The following is a 21,202-nucleotide window of genomic DNA, read 5'->3' on the forward strand; positions in this document are numbered from 1 at the left end:
AGAGCGAGTCATTCAGGAGTTGTTGAGGTTGGGGCACATCAAGCCTAGCTCGAGTCCATTTGCTTCTTCCGTGGTGATGGTGAAGAAGAAAGATGGGACATTGCGAATGTGCATAGACTACCGGGATCTCAATAAGAAGACCTGGAAGAACAGGTGCCCCATTCCGCGCATAAATGAGTTGATGGACAAGCTTAGGGGAGCTAAACACTTCTCTAAGATAGATCTGTGCTCAGGGTACCACCAGATTCGCATGAGGGAGCAAGATACCCCGAAGACTGCTTTTCGCTGCCATTACAAACACTTTGAGTTCTTGGTGATTCCCTTTGAGCTAACCAATGCTCCACGCACATTCCAGTCCTGTATGAATCACGTGTTCTATAGATAGCTAAGACGTTTTGTTCTAGTCTTCTTCGATGACATACTCATTTACAACAAAACATGGGAGGAGCATCTTCAACATTTGGAGGTGCTCCGCATACTTGAGGAGCAGCAATTGTATGCAAAGTTGTCCAAATGTGAGCTTGGGCTCCGGCTAATAGAGATGTTGTACTTAGGGCATGTGATTGGGAAGGATGGAGTGAAGGCGCATCAGAAAAAGATTTGGACAATTCTAGATTGGCCCACACCCAGGAACGTGACAGAGCTGAGGGGTTTCCTGGGCATTTGTACGTACTACCAGATATTTGTGACAAGGTTCTCACAGCTTGCAGCACCTCTTACGGATTTGACGAAGAGGGGAGCTTTTTGTGTGGACACAAGTGGCAGAGGAGGCTGTCACGCGCCTCAAGGGGGTCATGAGAAGCTGTGTGGTCTTAGCCTTGCTAGATTTCATGCAGCCATTTGTGCTGGAGTGTGATGCGTCCGGTGAAGGGATTGGGGCCATTTTGACACGAGGGAGCATCCTATTGCATTTGAGTGACGAAAATTGCAGCCTCGCAAGCGATTGTACTCTGTGTACGGTAAGGAGATGTTGGCAGTGATGCATGTGATGGCCAACTTTAGATAGTATTTAATGGGCAACCAGTTCAAAGTGAAGACAGATCACAATAGTCTTTGCTTCCTCCTTGAGCAACAATCCTTAGAGGAGAGGCAACAGAAATGGGTGAGTAAGCTCCAAGCTTACGACTTTGAGATAGAGTATGTGAAGGGAAAACACAACGTGGTAGCTTATGCCCTCTCTATGAGACCCGCAGCTCTATCTTTGATGGATGTCACACGGGATTGGAAGGCTCAACTATTGGTTGAGTACTCCAAGGATAGGTAGGCCTGCGACATTTTGGATGGCATGCACCAAGATGACTGATTCCGGGTGATGGACGATGTGATCTACTACAAGGACTGGATCTATTTAGTGCCATGATCTCTATTGAAGGAGAGGATCATACGGGCAGCCCATGATTCTTCGCTAGCAGGGCACCCAGGTTTCCTCAAGACATACCGTGTTGTCAGGGAGAGGTTCTCCTAGTAGGGACTTAAAGGGGATGTGCTGAAACATGTGAGGGAGTGCGTGGATTGCCAGAGGAACAAGGTGGAGCTGAGTCACCCGGTCGGTTTGCTACATCCGCTCCACATTCCGGAGAGGAAGTGGAAGAGCATATTGATGGATTTCATCACGGGACTTCCGGAAGCAACGGGGTGTGACTGCATCTATGTGGTGGTCGATAGAATGACCAAGTTTGCCCACATCTTTGCTATTTCATCGAGATCATCAGCTTCCCAAGTGGCCGAAGTTTTCTTTCGGGAGGTTTTCCAGTTGCATGGTCTCCCCAAGGCCATTGTGAGTGACAGGGACAACAGATTTATGGGGGCTTTTTGGCAGGAGTTGTTCCGGTTAGTGGGTACGGAACTTACACCCAACACTAGCTGTCATCCCCAAACCGAAAGCAGACAGAGATCGTGAACAAGTGGCTGGAAGGGTGCCTGCAAAACTACATGACTGGACAACAGAGAGGATGGGTCAAGTGGCTACACCTCGGAGATTTCTTCTACAACATGACTTATCACATGTCCATCGGTATGACCCCTTTCCGATATGGGTATCATGCACTTTCTTTTTCTGACATGGTGTTTGGAGATAGTAGGGCCCCAGGGGCAAAGGATTGGGTTCAAGAGAGATAGGAGATTCTTTGAGCTCTCAAGAAAAACTTGCAGGTGGTCCAAAATCAGCAAAAGGTATATGCTGATAAACAAAGGGTGGAGAGACACTTTGAGGTAGGGGACATGGTCTACTTACGCTTACAGCCATACATGCAATCTTCGCTCAAGCAAAAAGGAGCAGAGAAGCTTCACCCACGGTTTTATGGGCCGTATAAGGTGGTTTGGAAGGTGGGAGAGGTGGCCTACGAATTAGAGCTACCTAAGGAGAGCCGAATTCATAATGTGTTCCACATTTCATGCCTGAAAAAGGCATTGGGGCAGCATATTACAGCAGCGGTTGAGTTTCCTCCCTTGGATGATGAGGGGCACTTGGTTTTGACACCTGAGATCATATTGGAGACCCGGGGAAGAAGTTGAGGAACAGGGTGATCAGGGAATACTTGGTCAAATGGAAGGATCTGCCAGGAGAGAATGCCATGTGGGAAAGTGAACAAATCTTGCAGCATCCAGTTTTGTTGTTGCTTGGGGACAAGCAACATCTGGGAGGGGAGGACTGTAATGTCCCTTCCTAATTATCTTCCCAAGGTGAGGAGAAAATCAATTTTGGCAATTTTGATTAGTTTTGTCCTTAAGCAAATTTGATGGGAGAACTTAGGAGAAAGGGGGTCGATGTGCCTTCTAGTGGATTGTGGAGGCCACTCACCCACCCAAAAATATGCACCTCGTGAAGGTAGTTCGATTTTCCTAAGTGGGGATCAAAATATTTGATGGGGGAGCAAGCATAAATAGGAGGAAGTGAGCAGCATTTGGGGCTTCTGATCATTTGAGAATTTCATTGTTTCTTTGGTTGTTTAGCTAAGGTACAAGTGTTGTTCAGCACAAGAGCTTCCCAAGGAGTGAAGTTCATCCCTCTCTTCGGTGGACTTTGAGTGCCACCCTAGGAGGGCTTCCTTGATCCACATCGAGTTGCCACTTTGTAGAGGATAATTTGCACAGGAAAGCCAGTCAAACACCCACTTCGAGTTGTTGGTTGAAGAGCCTGCATCATCCTCACTCAGGACTGCGCAGTCACTAGAGGGGGTCACTTGGTTGGAGGATTAACCAGAGGATTGGGGAGCTGGGTTGTGGAGAGATTGTTGGGAGACTGATTTGGGGAGGTTTCCAGCTTTGTGGCAGCAAGTTACAACAATTTTCAGTTACAGGCAGTGAGTTCCAGTGTTGGAGGAGGGCCAATCCCCAAGGGGTTGAAATTGGCAGGTCAAAACCAGGCAAAACCCTTTCTGGGTTTTTCTGGGTTTTTGGAGAGGAGTACATCCCCAAAGTTGCAGAAATTTCTGGGTTGTTTTGAGGGGCTAAATCAAGGGCTGAAGTCAGCCAACAATGCAGTTTTGAGGGGACAGCGCAGTATTCTGGGAGCAGCAAAAATCACAGCAGCTGGGCACTTTTGTATCATCCACCTGAGGCTTGTAGCTTGCCTTGTGCAAGCCCAGGTGCACCTCATCCAACTTCTTTGTACTCCGACATATTTGATTAATAAAATTTGGCCATTTGGGTGTTTATGAGAAATTTATGTTTACATGTTCCTTACTGAATAAAATTTCATTGTGAATGTTATGGTTTGTCTTTGTTATCACTGAAATCTTCCATTAGGAATATTACATGTATACACATAAATAGGGCTCCTGAAAATGTCTAACAAGGGCTTGTACAACTTTCATATGCCTTCTTAACACCAAGCCGACTTAGACTCCTCATGTGCAAACCCATACATAAACTTCAAAAATTCATAACTTCATTTCTAGAGCTCTGATTTGAGTGATCTTTGAAACGTTGGAATCGCCACGCCAAGTTCTATCACTTCAAATTTTCTCATGCTCAAATTCTTCATGGTTTTGGCCCAAATCCCGATGGGTGAAAAAACCCAACCTTGGATTCCAAGCCCACAAGTGACTCTTGTGGTGCTTTACCCTCCAAATCATGAACCTTAGGGCTTGGAGTACCTCCCAAGCTACTCAAAAATCAACACTAAACTCGCTCCTCTTGGCCTAACCTAGGTCCACTTGGTCCCATGTGGTTCCATATCTTATCAAAGTCAACTCTTCAAAAACCACTTGGGAAACCAAGTTCCACAAGGATTTTAGGGTTTAGGAAGCTCCTTTACAAGTCACATTCCCTATGCCAAGCCCTCAAATCCCTATTACCCTATCCTAGAAAACATTGCACCTTGCTTAAGAAGCAAGCAAGTCCCACTTTTGAGTCTCTCCTAGGAAAGGTTCATCGAGATCACTATACATCCATCTTAGTTGATCTATCCTTCATAAGTGATTCTCTATATATCAGGTCTTCTCCCATTGGTGAAAGTCTGTAAAGAGTAGGAATCTTTAGCTATGGTGACAGTGGGCTTTATCTTCATTGTTGCTCTTGATCTCATAGTTTTAAAAACCGGTGGAAAAACCGGTTACCGGCCTAACCGGCCGGTTGGAAGCCTGGTCGGTCCGAACCGGCCCTTCTAACCCGGTTTAGACCCCTTCGTGCCCAAAAAAAGGCCCTAACCGGTAAAAACCGGCCGGTTCCGTCCTAAACTGGCCGGTTTATGGACAGGCCGCCGGTTAAAGCAAAAAAGCGCAGCGGTTTTGGAAATGAGGGCGGTTTAGGGGTTTTGGGGGTGAGGGAAAGGTATTTTCCCTCCAAAAACACCCTCACACTTGCTATAAGACACCCCTCTCACTCTCATTTGTCTCACACAACTGATTTGGAGTGTTTGTGAGTGTTTGTCAGTTTGTTTGTGAGCTTGGAGAGTGTGGAGTTTTTGCTGAAGTAGTCAGCTTGGAGTTGGAGTTGGAGCTATTTTGGAGATAGTGTGTAGCTGTCAGTGGAGTTGCCATCATCAAGAGGAGGCTAAGGGAGCTACTTTGCATTTCCAGGTAAGGATTTGCACTTGATAATTCCTCATTTGAGTCTGTTGTCCATGAATTATTTTTTTTGTGCTATAAACTTCTCACTTCAATGATCTATCATCTATGCTAAGCCTATGAACTCTCTAGCTCTATTCTATCAAATTTTGTAGCTTGCATGTGCATTTTTTTCCTACATTTATCATTGGTTTTCCATGTTCCTTAGCTGCAATTTTTTTTTTAAATGGCAGATTTATTTGCAAATTGTTATTATTTCAAGCAAACATGGCTCCAAAAGGAAAGGACAGTGCATGGGTTCATTGTGATGTAATTGAGGGAAAAATGATATGCAAATTATGCCATAAATCTATTGGAGGTGGGGGTATTCTTAGGTTGAAACAACACTTGGCTGGGGTAAGAGGCCAAGTAAAGCCATGTGATGCACCAAAAGAACTGTTAGGTCCTATTAAGGCAGAATACATTGCCAAGCTTGAAAAATTTTATGAGGATAAGGCTAGGGAGAAGGCCATCCAAGATGAAATTGCAAGGAAGAGGGAATTAATGGAAACCATGAATGTTTTGAAACAGAGTGGGTATGATGATTATGAGATTCAAGACTCCACTTCTATCCCTTCCACCAATGACCCCTTTCACTATGTTCATCCTTCTGTTGGAGTTGGCCAACCATCAAAAGGAACAAAGAGACCAAACATCCAAAGTTATTTCTCATCTTCTGCCACCATTGCCTCTTCTAAATCTAATCCCACTTCCTCCCAGCCAAGTTCTCAACCCACTTTGGATCAGCATTGGAAAAAACAATGCAAAGAAACTTCTCACCAATACATTGCTAGATGGTGGTATGATTCAGATATCCCATTTAATGCTGCTCGCTCACCTTATTACCAAGCTATGTGGGACTCTGTTATAGCTGCAGGAAAGGGCTTCAAAGGCCCTAGTATGCATGACTTGAGGGGAGATCTTTTGCAAAAAGAGATATCTTCCATTGATGAGTATTTGGTTGAGTTTAAAGAGTCATGGGTCAAAACAGGTTGTTCCATTATGTCAAATGGATGGACCGATGGAAAGAACCGCACTATCATTAATTTCCTTGTTTCTTGCCCTCAAGGAACCATGTTTTTGAAATCAGTTGATGCATCTGATAGGGTAAAGGATGCAAGCCTTCTATTTGAGCTTTTGGATAACATTATTCAGGAAGTTGGGGAGCAGCATGTTGTGCAGGTCATCACTGATAATGCCTCAAACTATGTTCTTGCTGGAAAGATGCTTGAGGCCAAATATAAGACCATATTTTGGACTCCATGTGCTGCACATTGCATAGACCTCATGCTTGAGGATATAGGCAAGGTGGAGTGGGTAAAAAACACTGTAGAGCATGCCAAGTGCATTACAAAATACATTTACAACCACTCATGGGTATTGAGCCTAATGAGGAAACACACTGGAGGCAAAGAGCTTGTTAGGCCTGCAATTACGAGATTTGCAACTCACTTCCTCACGTTGCAATGTCTCAATGGTCAACATAAAAACTTGCAGAAAATGTTTTCCTCTGATGAATGGTCTGAATCTCGGTGGGCTCGTAGACCAGATGGAAAAGACACCAAAAAGAAAGTGTTAGACACTTATTTTTGGAAAAGGTCTATAGAGCTTGTGAAAATTACCGAGCCCCTTGTTAAGGTGCTAAGGTTGGTGGATGGGGAAAGATTGGCCATGGGCTACATTTATGAAGCTATGGATCAGGCAAAGGAGCAGATACGGGCAGCTTACAATGACAGGTTAGCTAAATATGGCCGTATATGGGAGATCATTGATAACAGATGGAACAATCAACTCCATCGTCCTATACATGCAGCCGGGTATTTTTTGAACCCAAGGTATCACTATAAAAATCCGCTAGGAGATCAGCATGATGGGGAGGTCAGAGCTGGATTGATTGATTGCTTGGAGCGCATGGTCCCTAACCATGTAGACCAGTTGGATATACATAGACAGCTTACTATTTTCAATCAAGCAAGTGGTACTTTTGGCAAAAACTTGGCAAAGATGGCAAGAGATGTGGACCAACCAGGTAAGCAATTCCAATTTCCATTTTGTTTTTCATTTCAAGTTAAAATTGTTTACGTTCTTTACAATTCAAATTATAAACTAAGTTACTAATTATTGTCTTTTTCTTTGCAGCACATTGGTGGGAGTCATTTGGTGGCCAGTGCCCTCAATTGCAAAGGTTTGCAATTAGAGTCCTCAGTCAAACTTGCAGTGCTTCAGGTTGTGAGCGCAATTGGTCTGTTTTTGAGCGCATACACACGAAGAAGAGAAACCGTTTGGAACAAAAACGGTTAAATGATCTTGTTTTTGTGCAATACAACCTTCGACTGAGGAGGAACCAAATGATGAGCAAATCACCTGATCTAGATCCCATTGTGTTGGACAATATTGATCCAACATCAGAATGGGTGGAGGAGACTGAAGATCCTGTGTTTGAGGCTGATTTTGATATCGACATGGCTTTAGCGGAGGATGAGGCAGATTATGTGGCGGCATCAGAACCAGGATCAGTAGCGGCATCAAGGAAAGGCAAGGAACCAATGGAAGGCACTAGTCGTGCAGGTCGACAAACTCGTGCTTCCATTAGGTCCACTTCTATTGTCATTGGTGGCATTGATACTGATGTTGCAGATGAGGCAGAGGCATCCTCAGACTCTGAACCAGATGATGTCTATGTAGCTCCTGATGATGATCCTGTGTCTAGTAGTGGTGATGGACTTGATGATTGATCATGTGTACACTGTAGACTTGTAGTAGGCCAATGGCCTCATAGCTTGCAGCATTGTTTTTGGACTTTATAGGCCATTTAGAGCCTCATTTCTTATGTATTTTGCTATTTTGTCGATGATATGTATTGCACTCGGTGCCATTTTGATATATTCACCTTTGCATGGTATATAAATGAGCAAACTTTGCATATTTTGTCTCTATTGGCTTGGAATCATGGTTTTACATCTTAAAAATAGTTTTGTTTCATTAAAAATTAATTATTTAATGTATTTTTTAAAAATCGGTTCGTTTAGACCAAACCAGTCCCGGTTAGACCGGTTCCGGTCGGTAAACCGGTTCATTAGGTGGACCGGTTCGGTCACCGGTTCCGGTTTTAAAAACACTGCTTGATCTAGCAAGTGCCCCTCTAGGACCCCCTGCTAGTTTGAGCGGTAACACTACCCACAAGTGGTGGGTAACATGAACACTTTACATTTCCAAGTGAAAGTGTATCTTTACATGTCCTTACTTTGCAAGTTGAATTTACTTCCTCGAGCATTTATCTTTTTGCAAGTTATTTATTTGGCGTTGGTCTTATTATTTTCTTGCAAGGATTCTATCTTGTTGAACATTGTTGTTTATTATTTGCTTTACATGCTCATAGTCAATTCATCTACTAGTTGAAGTACTTACATATTATAATATAATGGTCGAATCTCTTGATTGAATAATCTAATCTCCTAGAACTCGTTTAGCATAACTAACCAAGCTTTAGATTTCCTTTAGGGTCTACTCCCCTTGGCTTCATCTAGGAGAGAGCCTAGACGGAGGAGTTGGGATTTGGGTGACAGCGCCAACTCTTAGTTTGCCCCCAAGGACACACAAAGTGGAGTTAGAAATTTTCTCCATGTTAACCTAAGGTGTGGAATCAGGCGGTGACAATGGCTATTTAGCTATGTGAGTAGCAATGTTGAAACTGAGCCTTCTAGCTACAAGGAGGCTGCAGGCCAGCAGGTCTGGAGGGATGCCATGGTGGAAGAGTATGCTGCCATCATGAAGAATGATGTCTGGGAGATAGTGCCAAGGCATGAGGTGAAGTCAGTGGTGACTTCTAGGTGGCTTTACAAGATCAAGTATGTTGCATATGGTAGCATTGAGAAGTACAAAGCTCGGTTTGTGGTTCAAGGGTTCTCACAGGTAGAGAGAATCGATTATGAGGATACCTTCACTCCATTTGCTTAGTGTACCTCTATTAGATCAGTGGTCTCTATAGCAGCAGAGATGGGTTGGAAGATCCACCAAATGGATGTGAAGACCACACTTCTGAATGGCATTATTCCGGAGGAGGTGTACATTGAGCAGCCACAGGGATTTGAGATGCATGGGAGGGAGTCCCATGCTTACAGGTTGAAGAAGGTATTATATGGCTTGAATCAAGCTCCGAGAGCTTGGTATTCTCGAATAGGCACCTACTTGCAGTAGATGGGTTTCAGGAAGAATGAAGTAGATCCAAACCTCTATTACATTGTGATTGGTGAGGATCCTCTCATTCTAGAATTTTATGTGGAAGATTTATATATTATAGGAACAAAGAGACGCGTAGAGTACTGCTTGTATTTTTTTTTCTCAGCAAAAGTGAGAGTAGAGTAGTCTCATGTGTTTCATGTTTGAAAAATATTCATGTTTATGACAGCAGCATAAAACATGTGGGTTGGGCATTAAACTTGACGCGATTTCACAGAACTTGAAACCAGGTTGGGCCTACAATTTTCTACACTGATTCCTTAATATAAAATCAAATTTACAAATATTATCAAGTCTAGTTTCATTTACATATATAAGATCTCATTTTAGACTCTACTCATAATCATAATTTTAGAATCTCCTTCAAGGTTTATACGCTGAAGCATTAATTGTGATTTACTTTCAGTGCTTTTAATCATTTAACTTTTACTCGAGGCTAAACTCATTCCCTCGAGTAAATATGGAATTTATTTATGCATATTATATATTAGGTTTACATTCTTTGCATATTATAAATTTCTTGCAACCTCTTCGAAACTATATAGGCATCTTGCTGCTTGCATATCATGTGCCTCCAGAAGTAATATCATTCATCATGGACAACTTGATTACCATCATTCCTCCTCAATTCTTTGCATCAAAATCGACTTGTTGATAGTCACATATGGGATCCCTGACCTCCTTTGTCTCAACACCTAACAAGCACTCATATTGGAAGAGTTCAATCATTTTTTTATGAGACATTAATGTTTTAACCTTAAATTTTTGGGAAGATTAGAGAATCGTCATAGACATTCCCACCATTTTTCTGTCAATTAATAAAATTGTGCTAATAATCAAACACATAAAATCTCAATATGAAAATTGTGTAACCTCTTCTAGACAGTTGTTACAACTCAAAACTCTTTCTTGTTCTACTGTATTACTAATCTGGCACCAGTGTCCAATTGTACAAATCTTGTATTGTTGTCTACCATATTTCTGACTAACTATTGAAATAATTTCTGCCTAAAAAGAATCCCCACCCAACACACCACACACAAAATTCTATGCAAAAAAATGTGAGATTAATGTGATGCCACAAAAAACTTAAAATACTTAGGTGTACACTTGCCAGGGAATTGCAAATCATATATGTTGGGTTCTTTTGTCATCAAACTACTTTGCCTGACGTGTAGTCTCTCTACGCTTCAGGGCTGCTGTTGAGTGACGCCTTGGGATTTCGGTCTCCTGCTCAACACTGGAAAGTTTGAGTTTGCACATACATTGTGTTTATTGTTCGGAGGTGTACTCTTGCCAACTGTTGTGAACATGTGATTGTCAGGCTACACGTACCCTTCTATTCACATCCGCATATAGGACACCATTGAGCATGCTGATGGATCTCCTGTACCCTCCTACATGCATATGTCAAGCATGTTCTCATTGCCATCATCAGGTCACATATGCATTCATGCCTCTTGGCCAAGCCAGCAAAGCACCCCATTAGACTACCCCCTACAAGCCCTGTTCTTTCAATAAAGTAATCTCTGCATGCAGAAATTAATCACACGTGCCTTTGAAATCACATGAAATAATTCTTTCCCTTCTGCTTCACAAAAAAAATATCATGATTTTCCTGAGTTTGTAATACTTCAGGAAATCCTCCATTTATTAATTAGGCTGGAAATCTTGAAATGGCTTGTCTTTTGAGTGCCTCTGCTTTGCTTTATGCACACTAACTACCCAATATGTGCCTTAGTATTCCAGCATCACTCACTATTCTGTGTACCTTAGTCCATTGGATTCGCTTCTATTATCACCATCACCATGCCTCATTGGATCACCAGCTTCATGACTCCGATATTGTGTCAGAGTTTCACATACAATGGCAGAGACACAATGTGTGGAAGAAAGAGAAAGATACTTCGATGATATTGTTTCAATAAGTAATGTCACAATACATAGATATGGGAGATGCACATTCTGTGTGCACTACAAAACTACTATAACTATATTATAACTATTAATGTCTAAATTAACCTAGCATTCACTCAATTTTATTCCATCAACATAAAGTAACTTCATACTATAGAGTTCCGCTAATCAAAAACTTTTTAAGTACTAAATATGACCAATGTGATATATTTATTCTAACATGAAACAGTAATTATCTAACCAATTTTAACAATGCAAAAGGTAGGTGTAGATAGTTGAAACACTAAACATAATTTATAACGCCAAAATATATCTACAGTCACACCATCGTCAATCATTATAAGCATTATTACATGTGCACCTTTGTTCGAATGCTAGCAAAGCCACCGTTGTTTGCAGTTGAAACAAAACCTGCAAATAAAGACAGATTCATCTGAGTCAAACACCAAAATTAAACAGCTCAAGTTAATTTATGGTTATGATAAACACACATGAAAGCTCTAACAAGGGTTCCCAAAGCATAAGCTCAAAGCTGAACAGACCTTTAAAAGAACCAGTTGCTCTACCATCTTCACCATCAGCTATGCTAATTTGAATTGAGCTTTCACTCACACCTCCCATAACGACATCATCTAGAGCACCCCATGTAGCCCCAATAGGTGCATTACCTGTGTGCCAAATAAAAGAGAACAAAATATGTAATTATCACCTTATGAAGTTGAAGGGAAAAAAAAAAGTTAAAAACAACTACAAATATCACAAACTGAAAACGAAATCTACAAAAGCTAGAAAGCATAAACCCCTATTCAACAGAAGAAAAATACATGGCACAGTCAATAAATTATAGGCTAAACAATCAACAAAATATCTTCCATACGTATTTCAACACGTGACATGACAATTATGGAGAATTACCATTCTCTAATCAAATAACATGCATACATGTTGACCACTACGTTTACCTAGTAATTAGATACTTCAAGTTGTTTGTATCAATAATCTAACTAAATAAAATCTTAAAGATCAATAGCATGAAATCTCATTCAAACATTGTGTGACAAGTTTCAAAAGGGAAATTTGTGAAGACAACAAAAATTTAAACATCACGACCATTCATTGACTAAATTGATTAAGGTCTAATACACATTTTGTCCCTTGTCACTGAAATGGCATGGAGAGCTTGACAGAATATCGAATATATGAATTTTCTAGGACTTAGGAATAAACACTACAACACAGTATGCTCACTGCTTACTACCTTGAAAAGATAAGACAATCAAGAGTGGAATAACCTAAGATTCAGTCATGGAAGATTAAGAATACAAGATACTTGAACCAAAACTCATGACCATTACATGCTTGTTGTCTTGTCATGGAAAGAAGCCCGAGAATGGAGGTTCTAATGGAAGCAATCACATTGTTATGTATTCGATGGGGGACACCAAGATGCTATAATGAAAAGAACAAAAATACATGACTAAGGGTGGATTTATTAAAAAAACATAGCACTGATCCATTGTTAGGTTTGAACACACAGGGAATACTCTATCACTTTTTGACTGAATAGTGTGTAGGTGGGTTAAAAAATAGGACTCATATGGTTAATCACAATTTAATGACAATGATATAGACATTTTGTTAAACAAACATCCCCCTCAAAAGATGAAGACTAAAATTTCAAATACTCAAGTTCTATATTCCATTATCTTGGTGAGATTGCATTAAACTTTTTATAAATTCTTGATATAAATTTAAGAAACTTAGCTGAGAAACCTGTATCTTCTAAGATTGCATATATTATGTTGATTTGGGGTAGCATCGGATGTGCTCTAGCCATGAAAATTGGTGGAGAGGCTAAAGCACATGAGATCTTCGAGACCCAGAAATGGTTTGGGCAGATTCTAACCGGTTTTGGAGATATTAAAATAATTAATCTTTTTAATGGAATTCCTAAGTCTAAATGTAGGTAAAACAAAATATTAAAGGGTATTAATATAAAACTTGGTTAGAACATTCCAATCTTAGCCATTGATTAGAGATTTAATCTCGATCGTTGAAGGACCAACAGGAAAAGTATAAGAAGAGGCTTGAGGGTCAGTGGAAGAATATACCGAGGGAGACCAGTCAGTTCGATTTCTGGAGCGAAGTTAGCTGAGAAATTTGAACTAGTGGTCTAGAGAGGAGCAAGAGGCAGCAGGTATGGAACAGAGAGTCGGCAACAACACCAGAAGACCAACGCAGAGGTTGGAGAGGCAGAGGCAGATCCTCTCAGGCAGACACAAAGGCAGCAGACTACGCAGTCATTGGAGGGCTTGCATGGGTGACGCAAAGGCCCAGTGCTGACGCAGAGAGGCAGGAGCTGACGCAAAGGGTCTGGAAGCTGCACAGAGGCCAGCAAGCCTGACGCTAAGACTGGGAGAAGTGTTGGATAATTTTTTTCTCTATTGGGTAAGCTAGTTTGGCACCCAGTTACACTGAAGAATTGTTGAATAATAAAATCCTCCTCTGCTGCAATGGTTTTCCTGCATTGGGTTTTCCCAGGGACAATTGTCCAAAATATCTGTGTTGATGTGTTGATTCTTGTGCATGTGTTTATTTCCGTATTATGGTGTGACATCTGCAACAGAATTTCTTTTAATGTTTATTGAAGGGTTTTTGTAAATAACTTATTGGGAAATAAGTAGGTAAGCTAAATCAGTTGTTGCAATGATAGAATTTTCACATGGTATCAGAGCAAGTAATCAATGACAGGAAGGGAAAATCAATTATGGGTCGAGACCATGATGCAGAGGCATCTACGTCAGAAGACTCGCACAGATTTTCAGAAAATTGCACAAGAGACAGTAATTTCGATTTCTCTATGTTGGCTTCCAGGTTGGAAGAAGTTGCTTGTGTGACTAGCTCTGCATCATCAAAGGTATGGTATATAGACAGTGGAGCCTCTTGGCATATGACGGGAATCCGGGAATGTTTCTCAGATTATCAGGAGGAGAGGATGAACTTTCAGATCACCATGGGGAACAAGGCAAAGTGTACTCCAGTAGGAAGGGGTACCATAGTTTTTCAAACAAAAACGAGAGAACGGTTCTATGCTACCAATGTGTTGCATGTACCAGGATTGGGGATGAACTTACTTTCCGTGTCGCAACTTCAAGGCAAAGACTATGACGTTTTCTTTTGTTAAATTGGCAACTAGGGCCAAACTCCATGTGGGTCAGCTTATTTATGACCACTGATATTTTTATTGGATCCCTCTCGACGAGAGGTGTAGGATGATCCTAAGATCATCCGATTCCGATAAGTATTTATTTAAATATGAATTTATTTTGATTATGTAATTATTATCAAGCTGACCTGCTCTTACATAGGCTCAAGAAGACCAAACGTCATTTCTATTCAACCTATACGTTTTAGTATAAATTGAAGAGGATTTGATGTCATTTGCAACACACATTCTTGAGGTGATCTCCTCCTCTCCACATCTTGGGTTTTTGGATTAGGAGAGAGACACCACGAGAATATACGCTAACCTTGATGCCCTAGTTCTAACGCACAACGATGGAGACTCCTATAAGGTGATGCCCTATACGCAGCAATGGAAGACTTCTACACTCAGTGAACAAAAGGCCATGTTGACCCCTACTGGTCAACTACCCATGCAGTGCACCCCGTTTTTTTTTTGACAGAAAGAAGCAGCACCTGATCAGCATGATCGTGCCATCCTGCCATCATCAGCAACTTGATCATTTTTTTTTTGTAAACCCAGTCTGCATGTATGAATTGTAAATAATCTTAGCAGACATGAGTCATGTATGTAATTTGCCTAGGTGGACCTAACTTTCTGATGATAATCTACGTCCCGGAAGGTTTTTTGTCTCACCGATCCACGGATCGGCAGAGTTTTCCTTCAAACCTGACCCCAAAGCCGGGATTGATTTTGTCATTAGAACTTTAGGAGAATCCTAGTGTGTTGATCTGCTAGATTATCGTTGTGTCGCAGAGCTGGGTATTTTTGTGAGGGTCTGTATTAAATGGGTTTGTCCCTTAAGATGTAATTTTGTAAAAGTCATGATGTAATGTGTCCTGAGGGTCGAGAAATGTTTTAAATCCCCTCATGAGTCCTAAGTCCTAGGTCCTAGGTGATGTTTCCGAAAGGGCTTAGTTCAGTGATCCATTTTAAAATAAATTAAAAAATGAATAAAAATGATAAAATAATAAAAAATTAAAAAAATGAAGCAAAAACCCTAACTAATAAAATAATAATATTTTAAGTTAATAAATCGACGGATGAGATCAAGAGATGTCCTGATCCTCATCAACGGTCAAGATCATTTCTACATGGATCACTGAACTAGCCGTTAGGATCATTTCCTTTATATAGGGTCTTAGGGAGTCATTTGAGATCATCTGATCTGTGAGTCTGTACTGAAAGCTCTCTTGTAATCTGATTTTATGATTAATAAAGAAGACTTTGGGGTCCAAATCGTGTTGGTGTTGCTCTCTGGAATTGCTGTGAGATCTTTTATTTTCTGCACATTTCAGTTTTCAGCCATTAATCATAGCTTGTTTTTAGAGTAGTGTGAGCACAGGTATCTTGTTCACCTGCTAGGGTTTGAGGGCTGCTAGGGTTTCTGAAATAATGGCAGGTATCTCCATTATTTCATGAGATCTAGCAGCTTTCTCTCTCTCTTTGCTGATGGTTGCTTGAGATGTGCAGGAAAACATTTTTTTGAAGGAAATTTTGTGGGCGTTCGGGGAAGTTCTCGGCTGAACCAGCCAACTCCCGCAAGCACTTTCTGTGCAGAGCCCAGCTGATTGTTCCCTGGGTTAATCATTCAAAGTTTCTTTTTCTGTTTTACATTGAGAGATTCTCCTTCTGTTCACAGTGAAGTTCAAAATTTCTGATATATTGAAAATATTTCTGCAATTATTGTTAAATCTGGCATTTCAGGGGCCACAATCTGTAAATTTATTAAGCTGTCTTAGGGTTTTCAAAACTTCTGCTTTTCAAATTTTTGTTTTATTTAATTTTTTCGTTAGGGTTTTGTATTTCTGTGTTTTCAGCTGCAGGGTTTTTTTTAGAAAATATCTGTCAGAGCGTAGCTGCAAAACCAGTTTTCAAAAAGGTTGCGTGCATGGGTGATAATATATGTTGCTGTCGATAAGTCCTGCTGTGAACATCCAATGATTTCTCTGCATACAAACCTGCAAATAAAATAGAATAGAAAGTGAAATGCGGCTGAGCCACCAGCTCCAGCCCTGTCTCTGCTCCACTCGCTGCAAACACACAGTCTCAAATCGATACCAACGGCTCAGAAATCGACCGAAAATGCCCACGCATTTGTTATAAATCACCACTTTCCGACTTGCTGGAAGTCGTGGACCTGCAAACGATTAAACCCATCGTTACACTTGATTGCAAAGCTTGTTGATCCGTTTCACTCTGAACTCCTCTTGCATTTTCGGTTTTTTCCATCCACACCGTCGAACTGCTCTCTGCGTACACCTGAAGGATTATTTTCGGTGTCATCAAACGTGACTACTGTTTGTGGCGTGCACCCGAAGAAATTTTCCTTGTATTTCATGACTGCGTTCCGGCTTTGGCCTTTCAGGTATGCGGACAGGTAAGTATAATTTCACGTCTTTTCCCTACGCCATCGCAAACACTGTTGTGCCATATCAATTCGAAAAAAAAAACAAAAAAAAGAATAATACGCATGGTTGATTGCATAATACGCTGCGTAATCATTTTTGAGCTTTGCGTGGTTTTCTATGACAGGGTTACGATTTAATTCGATTTTTCATTATCATGTATGTATGCAATGCGTGGTCACATTTTAGATCTAGGGTTTAGTTAGATTAACGTAGATTTTTTTATTTTAATTTATATTTAAGTTTTGGTTAGTTTGGAGTTTGTTTATAATATTTCGATTTTAGATAGTGTAAGGTTTTAGATGTAGGTTATATTTTTTTAGTTTAAAGTTTTATTTCATAAAAAATGTAAATATGTTAGACTTTAGATTTGTTAGATTTTAAATTTGTAGATTTTAATATTTTTATTTTAGCTTAGTTTTAAGTTCCGATCTAGATTTTAATTAGATTTCATAGTTTGTTTTTAAAAAATAAAAAAATAAAAGGGGACTTGTTTTATTAAATTTTGGTTTAGTTTAGTTCTAGTTTAATTTTAGAATAGATTTTTAATTTTAGATTTTTAATTTCCAATTTAAAAAAAAAAAATTTAAAAAAAAAAAAATATAAAAATATTGTGGAAAATTTTAGATCAAGTTATTTTTGCGAATTGTCATATCTTTCTGAGATCTAAATTTTCAGGTCGAGATGCGAAATTGATATCTGGTTAACGGTTTATAATTCTCGTGGTATTTTAAGGCATTTATCTTTTAAATTTTTCTATTGCTGGATATCGTTTTGGTCATTCTAAAGAACATTGTGTTTTTGCTGATGATAGATGGTTGCTGTTCATGGTCCATGTTTCTATATCATTTAAAAAGTAATCATTTAAACATTAACTCCACAAGGCACTGGTCTGCAATTTATCAAATCCATCGAGCCCTTTTATCATCGTATCTCGTGTCTCCCAACCAACTGGTCGACAGTTGGTCTCATCACCTCACAGGGTCTACCCCCCTTAGCCGCGGGAGACAGGCTTAAACGGAGGGATCGAGGATCAGAGTGACAGCCCCCGGTCTGAGCGTTGTCGTGTCAATCTGCGCGACAACATTTTTTGGCGCCGTTGCCGGGGATACCTTTTCTCGGTGTTTCAACGACTTTTCATGCATCTTCTCATCTTCTCATCTCTCACTTGAGCTGGCAGATTCAATATTTTGGCATCTTTTCATCACATATCAGCAGCATCTCTTCGGTGTGTTTCTTGTTTGGGTGGCGACTCCATTTTCTTATTTTTTCCCAGACAAGAAGCCTGCCACATATCTGTTTGTTGATTGCTTCTCGGATCTTAGAATCAGATTTGTTGTTCAAGTGGCGACTCCACTTCTTTCATCTTTTGATTTTCTTGAGCAAAGATCTAGTTCTATCATCCCTTATTGTTCATCATGGATTATTCATTTAAACCATGTCATTTTACTGATAATCTTCATGATCTTCCGAAAGAGGCCATTGGTAAATTACTTAAGTTCTCGGGTGATGATTCGGTCGCTGTTAAAAGGCATTTAAACATGTTTACTTGTGTAATGATCTTATACTGTAGATTTCCTCAATATAATAATGAAGATTTCAAGATGCGTCTATTTGTCCGTTCTTTAGAGGGTGATGCCTTGAATTGGTTTAATAACTTTCCTGATGATTTTTTCACTTCTTTACAAGACATTCTCAATGCTTTTAAAGATAGATATGATAGTCCAAACAGCTTGCCTTCTACTTCTAAAATTGTTGAACAGAAAGAAAGTAATTCAGCTGTTGAAGAAAGATTTCAAGGTCAGAATGTGTCATCCACCGGAAATATTGCAGATCATCATAGTGAAAAATCAGGGATAAATGACAATGAAAAGGAGGAGCAAAAGCAAATAATACAAGATTTAAAGATGCTGGTGAAAAATCTGGAAAGTAACCAAATTAATCTTATCAATGATGTTAAAACTTTACGCACCCATCTAGAAAAACGTAATAAGGAGATTGAGGACACGCAAAATCAGCATGCTAAGGAAATTGAGGCCATGAAAATTAGATATGAAACAGAAATTAGAAGCATGCAAAGCAAGATGTCAGTCTTAGAGGAAAATATGGTGACCATGAAGGCTGATCATGATAGGGAAATTGACTCTATGACATTCAATCATAACAAACAGTTGGCTGACATGCAAGCGAATCATAAAGAAGAGATAAATTTCATGCAACATTGCTTGATGGACATAGAGGAAAAGAATGATAAAGTAATAAAACACATGCAAGAAAACCATGCCATGCAAATCAGCGCTATAAGGGATGAATGCTCTAGTCAGATGGATGCCATTAGAATACAAGTTCAAAAGATTCAACAATGGTCAGATGATAAGAGAAACCAGGAGCCTTCTCATTTGCCGCAACAAGTTCCATCTTACTATGAGGAGGTCATTAAGTGGATAATTGAAGGTGATCCAGATAAGCTTAAAAACGATAAAAATCAGATGAAAGACACAAAAAGACTTGGCATGCATAACTTACACACTTCATCTGATAGTTTCGAAACAGAAAGTTCCAGATCATCAGTGATTCATCCTGCCAGAAAGAAGCGCAAGAAGAAGAAGATTAGACGAAGATTTGATGCATCAGACGGCCGTGAGCAGCTTGATTTTCGGATAGGAAGGAGCCCTACCATATGCAAAATTGGACATGGCACATCCGACAAGCAGCCGACAGATTTGCCTGAAAGCAGGCAAATGCTCAGTATGCACTATATTGAACACATCTGATGCCGTGAGGCATTTTTGTATTCTATTTCTAACTCTACTCCTTGTCTTTTCAGCATTTCATTTCTGTTTTAGGATTAGATTTACTTTTCATGTTATTAGATAATTAATAAATGAAGAGCTTTTTGTGCTTAACGTATATGCTGATTTTTGGATGGACGCTACTTATTTTGTGTTGTATGGATGCAGATTCTGGATTCTCACATTCTTGCAAGCAGCAACGTGTCCCCAAGTAGAGCCAGATGTTGACCCCTACTGGTCAACTACCCATGCAGTGCACCCCGTTTTTCTTGACAGAAAGAAGCAGCACCTGATCAGCATGACCGTGCCATCCTGCCATCATCAGCAACTTGATCATTTTTTTTTTGTAAACCCAGTCTGCATGTATGAATTGTAAATAATCTTAGCAGACATGAGTCATGTATGTAATTTGCCTAGGTGGACCTAACTTTCTGATGATAATCTACGTCCCGGAAGGTTTTTTGTCTCACCGATCCACGGATCGGCAGAGTTTTCCTTCAAACCTGACCCCAAAGCCGGGATTGATTTTGTCATTAGAACTTTAGGAGAATCCTAGTGTGTTGATCTGCTAGATTATCGCTGTGTCGCAGAGCTGGGTATTTTTGTGAGGGTCTGTATTAAATGGGTTTGTCCCTTAAGATGTAATTTTGTAAAAGTCATGATGTAATGTGTCCTGAGGGTCGAGAAATATTTTAAATCCCCTCATGAGTCCTAAGTCCTAGGTCCTAGGTGATGTTTCCGAAAGGGCTTAGTTCAGTGATCCATTTTAAAATAAATTAAAAAATGAATAAAAATGATAAAATAATAAAAAATTAAAAAAATGAAGCAAAAACCCTAACTAATAAAATAATAATATTTTAAGTTAATAAATCGACGGATGAGATCAAGAGATGTCTTGATCCTCATCAACGGTCGAGATCATTTCTACATGGATCACTGAACTAGCCGTTAGGATCATTTCCTTTATATAGGGTCTTAGGGAGTCATTTGAGATCATCTGATCTGTGAGTCTGTACTGAAAGCTCTCTTGTAATCTGATTTCTGATTAATAAAGAAGACTTTGGGGTCCAAATCGTGTTGGTGTTGCTCTCTGGAATTGCTGTGAGATCTTTAATTTTCTGCATATTTCAGTTTTCAGCCATTAATCATAGCTTGTTTTTAGAGTAGTGTGAGCACAGGTATCTTGTTCACCTGCTAGGGTTTGAGGGCTGCTAGGGTTTCTGAAATAATGGCAGGTATCTCCATTATTTCCTGAGATCTAGCAGCTTTCTCTCTCTCTTTGCTGATGGTTGCTTGAGATGTGCAGGAAAACATTTTTTTGAAGGAAATTTTGTGGGCGTTCGGGGAAGTTCTCGGCTGAACCAGCCAACTCCCGCAAGCACTTTCTGTGCAGAGCCCAGCTGATTGTTCCCTGGGTTAATCATTCAAAGTTTCTTTTTCTGTTTTACATTGAGAGATTCTCCTTCTGTTCACAGTGAAGTTCAAAATTTCTGATATATTGAAAATATTTCTGCAATTATTGTTAAATCTGGCATTTCAGGGGCCACAATCTGT

The 21,202-nt window shown here is 40.1% G+C and overlaps 1 protein-coding gene across 2 annotated transcripts in view; it reads right to left on the reverse strand.

The window, feature by feature from the left end:
- The window catches only part of LOC149138231 (NAD(P)-binding Rossmann-fold superfamily protein), a 443,478-nt gene that overhangs the window by 263,189 nt on the left and 159,087 nt on the right, over window positions 1–21,202 (reverse strand). For both annotated transcript variants that reach the window (XM_089446844.1, XM_089446845.1), the window contains exons 8-9: window positions 11,747–11,872; window positions 11,566–11,615 (exon numbers count right to left, since the gene is read on the reverse strand). In XM_089446844.1, coding sequence (XP_089302970.1) covers window positions 11,566–11,615; window positions 11,747–11,872 — 176 coding nt within the window. The remainder of the gene's footprint in view (window positions 1–11,565; window positions 11,616–11,746; window positions 11,873–21,202) is intronic.

This window comes from Pinus tabuliformis, chromosome X (genome assembly GCF_031772625.1).
Source record: "Pinus tabuliformis cultivar Carrire ecotype Pingquan chromosome X, CPIR1, whole genome shotgun sequence".
NCBI lineage: Eukaryota > Viridiplantae > Streptophyta > Pinopsida > Pinales > Pinaceae > Pinus > Pinus tabuliformis.